At 42.4% G+C, this 7112-nt stretch overlaps 1 protein-coding gene across 1 annotated transcript in view; it reads left to right on the top strand.

The window, feature by feature from the left end:
• Window positions 1-7112, top strand: part of LOC101851170 (dystrophin) — a gene marked incomplete at both ends in the record, with an annotated part of 78372 nt that overhangs the window by 36804 nt on the left and 34456 nt on the right. The window contains 7 exon segments of the mRNA XM_013090589.2: window positions 444-682; window positions 1378-1557; window positions 2528-2664; window positions 3910-4039; window positions 4940-5027; window positions 6006-6100; window positions 6471-6617. Of these exon segments, the coding sequence (XP_012946043.2) occupies window positions 444-682; window positions 1378-1557; window positions 2528-2664; window positions 3910-4039; window positions 4940-5027; window positions 6006-6100; window positions 6471-6617 (1016 nt within the window).

Below are 7112 nucleotides of genomic sequence, written 5' to 3'. Positions count from 1 at the left end.
ACACACACACACTACACACACACACACACGCTCACTACACATACACATACACACACACACACACATACACACACACACACACACTCACACGCTCACTACACATACACACACACACACACACTACACATACACACACACACACACACACACATACACACACACACACACTCACACACACACTCAGTGTGGTTTGCTCCTTCTATCATATCAAACATCTATCTACTTTGTCTCTTCTCCTTCTTTTTTGTGTACTGTCTTGTAACACCTCTATTCTTCGGCATTTAGATGACCTTATTTTGTTGCAAGTGCCGTAAAACTCTTACTAAAACTAAACTAAACAGAATATTCTCTTTAAATATGTTTTGTTTTGTTTTTCTTTGGCAGCCTGTTTAGTCGTGGAGTTTTCTCTATAGATATGTTACGTTTTGTTTTGATTTTATCAGCGTGTGCGGCCATGGAGAGCCAGCTGGAGAGTTTGGGCAAGCGCTGGGCTCAGATCTGTCGCTGGACGGAGGAGCAATGGTTGTTGCTGCAGGAGCTGCTGATGAGGTGGCAGCAGTTCTCGGACGAGCAGGACAAGTTCAGTCTGTGGCTCACCCAGAAGGAAGCCATCCTGCAGAGGATGCGCTCGGCCAAGCTGGAAACAGCCGAGGAAGTCATCACGCAAGTCAAGTATCTCAAGGTGACTCTCGTCTGGACACTTTGTCTTCTTCTGTATGTTAGGTCATTTTTACATTTTGTTTATCAAGATCTTCAGTGAAAACAGAGGAGAAGAATGAAAGCAGAACTCTTCCTTGTAGAAATGTTCCAGAACTTGTCCTTGAAATATAATAGAACTGACAATAAATAAATAAATAAATAAATAAATAAATAAATAGATGAATAAACAAACAAATAAATAAATAAATAAATAAATAACACTTTATTGATCCTCTTGGCAAAATTTGGTGCACTGTGGCAAACATAGTTCATGCGTACATATTCACCCAAATGTTCATACAGCTAATGCCACAATGGTTTTAGCTAGGGTTGTCGTGTCTTGCTTAAGGACACACCTTAGTGACCACCTACCACTAGGACACACTGTGTCATCGACTCTTGCTTGACTTAACTTGTGAGTCGGAACTCAGCCACTAAACTCTTTTTTTTTGCTCATGATTGACGAAATCAAGTGTGAAGACAGTGATGTCAATTGTGTGTCTGAAATAAATGATCAAAGAAGGACGTTGTATTTAATGTTTGTCTTTGACCTTTGTCACTGACCTTTGTCACTGACCTTTGTCTGACCTTTGTCTCTGATGTTTGTCTGACCTTTGTCTCTGATGTTTGTCTTTGACCTTTATCTTTGACCTTTGTCTTTGACCTTTGTCTCGTCAGTCCATTGAGAACGACATGGTGGAGCAGGTGCGCCGTTTCGATGCCCTCAACGAGTGCGGTCAGCAGATCGTGGCGGTGGTGGACAACCAGGAAGCCATCGCCAAAATCTCCACGCTGCTGGAGGAGTTCCAGGAGAGGTGGGAGAAGCTGGTGCAGGACATGGAGGCTCAGAGCAAGGAGGTGAAGATAGATATTGTGTGGTGTGTGTGTGATGTGTGTGGTGTGTGTGTGTGTGGTGTGTGTGTGGTGTGTGTGTGTACTAGTCACAGAGTTCCAGGAGAGGGGGGAGAAACTCGTGCAGGACATGGGAGGCTCAGAGCAAGGAGGTGAGAGCTTGGGTTTGTTTTGTATGTACTAGTGACAGAGTCAAAGAGTCGCGTAGTGATAGATTCACACAGTCACAGAGGAAGGAGGTGAGATCTTGTGTGTGCTGTGTATGTACTAGTCACACAGTCGCAGAAAAAGGAGGTTAACTTTTGTGTGGTGTGTCAAATCAAGGGGGTAGGATATTCTAAATGGTATGTATGAATGTGTGTATTAGTCACAGAGTCACAAACTCACAGAGTCACAGAGTCACAAACTCACAGAGTCACAGAGTCACAGAGTCACAGAGTCACAGACTCACAAACTCACAGAGTCACAGAGTCACAGAGCAAGGAGGTAAATCTTTGTGGTTGCCTATAGTGATTCCTCTAACTGTGTAACTTGTGGCTTGTAAAAGTTTCAACAGGCGAGAGAGAACATTCCCTGTTCGAAACAAATTTAAGCAAATAAGTTTTCATCCTGTCTTGTCTTCAGAAAAATGTGTATGAGTACCAGGGAAAAATGATAGAACAAAAAGTGAGTTGGCGTTTTTTCTTCCGGTGACATAGTTAGAACACAACGTCATGGATGAAGGGTCTTGCCGCAAGGAGATAACTTGGTTGTTGTGAAAGAGTTGTAAAATATGTAACCTGCATTCAGATGCTCTTTGTGATAATGATGGTAAATTTGAAGAACCAAGTGGACGTTTTCTGTTCTATGTGTAGTTTTGTCATTTTGATCTATCTGACTCAATTTTCTGTGCTATGTGTCAGTTTTGTCATTTTGTTGTATCTGACTCAATTTTCTGGGTAATGTGTAGTTTTGTCTTTCTGTTCCACTTACCCAGATTGCCAACTCGGGAGTGGAACTTTCCAAAGTGTCGGATTATTACGAGGAAGATGTCATAGAGGCGGAGTCTGCCAAGGTCACGTCTGCGTCTCCTCCATCGTCGACGAAGAAGCGGAGAGTGGAGTCTGCATCCAGGTCTGAGCTAGGCTGATTGTGCTAGACTTTCTCTGTGAAATGTTTACCTAAACTGAAATGAGATGAGGTCTGATAAGATTTTATTGATCTCCACGAAGAAGAATTTGTTGCCAGCATGGTAAATTCATAGACATGCAACTGCACGTCAACACACACACACACACACACACACACACACACACACACACACACACACACACACACACACACACACACACACACACACACACACTCATGCACACACACACACTCATGCACACACACACACACACACACGCACACTCACGCACACACACACTCACACACACACACACACACACATACACACACACACACACACACACACACACAATTATGTTATTCACACAACACATAATGAAGACTTTGAGGGGGGGGAATTGTCCGTCCCATTTAGTGTTACTTTGAGTTGGGCCTTAGTGCCGCTGTGGTTTGACAAAACAGAACATGTCAGAGAGAGAAATAACCAGGCCTGTGTAGAAATGAACTAAGAACATGTTTATCCCCCTCTAAGACATAAGTTCCAAACTTCAAAATTCAAACTTCAAACTTCAAAATTGTCCCAATCCCGAATCTGTGCCAGTTATTCCCCGGTAGTAGCCTCAATCTTTCCGTCTGTTCTGTCTTGTGCTGGCCGTGGAGAACATTTGTGATGCAGCGTTGTGAAATCAGGCGCTCGTCAAAACAGGTGCTCGTCAAAACAGGCGCTCGTCAAAACAGGTGCTCGTCAAAACAGGCGCTCGTCAAAACACAGAAATTGGAGAAACAGTCATTTTCCCACCAGTTTGGAAATTCTTGTCAAATCTTTATTTTTTGGCTCAGCCTCTTTTATGACAATATTTAACCACATTTCCATGTGATTTTACTGAAAAACATTGATTAAAGGCACAAAATGTCATTTTTCTCTTTTCAAGGACTCTTTAGCTATTGAAGTTACCAAACTTTGGTGGCCATTTTTTCGCTAATTTCACCATTGACACCCGGCGACCTCTCTTCCTTCAATAGCAAATATCTTGAGTTCTCTTCTAGATAGATGGATAGATATTTATTTCATTGGAAGCAAGCCAAATAAATCAGCTTTTAAATGATACCAAGAACTCCACATGCGCCTGATTCCACTATGTTGTAACACATTTCAACTTTCAAACTTTTAACATCTCATTCAGTTTGATGCTTGAGACACAGTTGATCAAACCCGTGACAAATATTTGCCTATGTGTGTTTCAGGTCCGAGTTTGACCTTGAACTGAAGACCCTACTGGACTGGATGGACCGGACCGAGTCGACACTTCTGCTGCTGGTCTCCGACAACCCGAGTGAACCGTTCACCGTTGAGGAACAGAGGGTTCTCATACAGGTGGGTGGTTGATGTGTCGCCATCTACACCGTGATCGGAAAATTGTCCATGGTGTTCAGATTATATTCATCATCATCATCATCATCATCATCATCATCATCATCATCATCATCATCATCATCATCATCATTGTCATCAACAAGATCTCTCTATGTCCTTCTGTCCTGGGCTGTGGTCTCCACCTCTGCCCTGCCATCATCTCCCAAGACATTCTATTCACTCTAGCTGGAGAGTCTGTGACATGGATGTTGTGTCTACAAGGAAGGGATTCAGTCAGAACAATATTCCTTAATCTCAAAGAATCTGATCTTTTTTCTGTGCACTGATAATACTTTAGTTTGTCCCAGATGTTGACTACATCCGTTGTGGTGGTTGTGTCGGTTTTCTTCCAACAACTCCAATAACACTTTGTGATTGGCAACAACATTTTACTTTTTATCTAACATTCGTGGCTTTTGCCCGTTAGGGAAACATTTTTCTTTGCAACTGCACCCTTGCAGTTTCCATTTCATGAGACATTTTTCTCCTATAGCGACTATGTGCAAGGATTTGTCATTGTGTGTGACCGTCATGGGTTTGTGACTGGCAGCTGTGGTATACACACATCACACACATCAGGAACATCACACATATCACACTCATCACACACATCACACACATCACACACATCACACACATCAGGCTCTGTGCCGTCGCACGTAGACTCTGTCAAGTCGCAATCTCAAACCCCAGTCAGCCTATGTTGGCCCTGACTGTTAGAGTCAGAGCAGCCTGCCTCCTAGATGAAGTACATTGCTTCAGTGGGGGGTGAAAAACTACAACAGTGAACAACTGTACACCTGTTTATATATGTTCCTGTTTCTGACCGACCCCTGACCTCTGACCTTTGACCTCCCACAGGACACAGAGAGCACCGTGCGGTCACACCAGATCGACGTGCAGAGGTTGCTGACGCTGGGGCAGACCATCCTCACGGAGCTAAAAATAGGTTTGTTGTCCAGTTATATAATTGTAGCAAAGCTATAATGTTGTTTTTTTCATTATCTAATACGTAACAGTTGTTTAGTTTAGTGTCTTTTTCATCTGTCAGACAGGTGGTCATTGTTGCCTGTAACACAAAGAGTTCTGTGAGTGGTTGGCGGGTGCTCTAGTGTGGTTTGCTTCTTTTTTCCTATCAAACATCTATCGTCCTGATCTCCCCTTCATCTTTTTTATGTTTGTTACTCTCTTGTAACACCTCTAATCTTCTGGCGCTCATATTATGACCTTATGCAGTTGAGAGCGCCGTAAAACCTCTACTAGAATTTTTAAAAAGAGTTCTGTAGATGCTTTAGCTGTTGGAGAAGGAAAGATGTTGCTTAATCAACACTTTTAGAATTTGAATATTGACAAAATATTTCTCGAGCGCTCGATCGCAACTGATGGTTAAGAAACTGAAGAAAAAAGATACAAATTTTGGTATTTGGACAGCAGAACAAGTGGGTATAGAGGTGAGCTGGGTCATTGACTGGGTATTTGACAGCAAAATATGTCCACCTGTGTGGCATCAGTCTTCATAACTTGATTAGGAATTGAATGGAAAAACAAAGAGCTCCGAATGAGCTGAAATGGATGGAGAGTACCATAGGGGAAGAGATTTGCTGTGTTTGTGTGTGTGTGTGTGTGTGTGTGTGTGTGTGTGTGTGTGTGTGTGTGTGTGTGTGTGTGTTTGTGTCTGTGTGTGTATTATGTGTGTGTGTATATATGTGTGAAAGAGAGAGTGAGTGAGAGAGAGAGAGAAGGAGAGACAGAGAGAAGGAGAGTTACAGAGAGAAAGGAAGCGCGTGCATGCGTGCGAAAGAGAAAGAGAGAGAGAGACATAGTCTTACCCTGTGCTGTCAATGAACTGTTTTAAGACGTTTTGTTTATTCTGTTCCCTGCAATAAGTCACTAAGTGGGAACTGGGTCATTTTGTCTGTCCGTACAGCCGGGGAGTCTCAGGACGCGATGACGGTCGTGATCAAAGGTCTGGAGGAGAGATGGGAAAAACTCAACGACAATCTGGCAGAGACGCAGACAAAGGTCAGTTGTTGGATTGTGCATGAAATATTCCACACGTTGTCGTATCCTTTCATGTGATATCTTCTGCAGGAGAAGAATTGTAAGTTAGTTGTGAGAATAATTCATTTGTTCTTGTCTTGTCTGTGGCTGAAAAAACAACCATCTTGAGGAACGGACATTTGAAAGCTCTTGTCGTTTGTTTTTCGTTTGTAATTATATTTTTCTAATTTGCTCATTTCTTCCAACTGTTTGAATCTTTTCTCTTATATTGGTGTGCTTACTGATTTGACAAATTATTAATTTTAATGACTCCACTTTTAAGGTAAATTTATTATTTCCACAAAATATTCTTTATACTTGAATACAATTTTGGTTGTGGATGTATTCCCAGGTGGACTTGAATTTCGAGACAAAAAAGTTTTACGAAGAAATGTCTGCCCTGCAAGACCTGATGAACACGTACGTGAAGTGGATCAGCTCGGCGGAGAACATCGCTAAAGATGCTCCGGAGATTACGAGGCAGCTGGATCAGTGCAAAGTAAGTGGCAAGGGTGAAAGTAAACAAAACACACACATCTTCCTCTCGTATGTCGTCCCACGGTACAACATTCAACTGTTTCCTGTTTCTGTCTGACAACTGCAACGCTGTTGTGATTTCTATGGTGACCCCAAATGTTGCCCAATAGGTCAAGCAATTTGAAATGGGGGTCTATACTTTACTGTTACCATTTCTTTGATGTCTATAGAGCTCTTTTTTTTTCATGAATCAGAGTTGGGTCGCTGGTGGTCACTCTTGCGCGGTCTGTCTCATGGACTTGTGTTGTTTTAGAGATTGTCGTAGATCTGCTGGGTGGCAAAATGTTGTTGTGGCGCGTGGTTGTGGAAGACATCTCACTGTGACAAACTGTTGTTGTTGTTGTGGAAGACATCTCACTGTGACAAACTGTTGTTGTTGTTGTGGAAGACATCTCACTGTGACAAACTGTTGTTGTTGTTGTTGTGGAAGACATCTCACTGTGACAAACTGTTGTTG

The sequence above is a fragment of the Aplysia californica genome, unplaced genomic scaffold (genome assembly GCF_000002075.1).
Source record: "Aplysia californica isolate F4 #8 unplaced genomic scaffold, AplCal3.0 scaffold01353, whole genome shotgun sequence".
In the NCBI taxonomy this organism is placed as follows: Eukaryota; Metazoa; Mollusca; class Gastropoda; order Aplysiida; family Aplysiidae; genus Aplysia; species Aplysia californica.
This window is presented reverse-complemented; position numbering and strand designations above follow the sequence as displayed.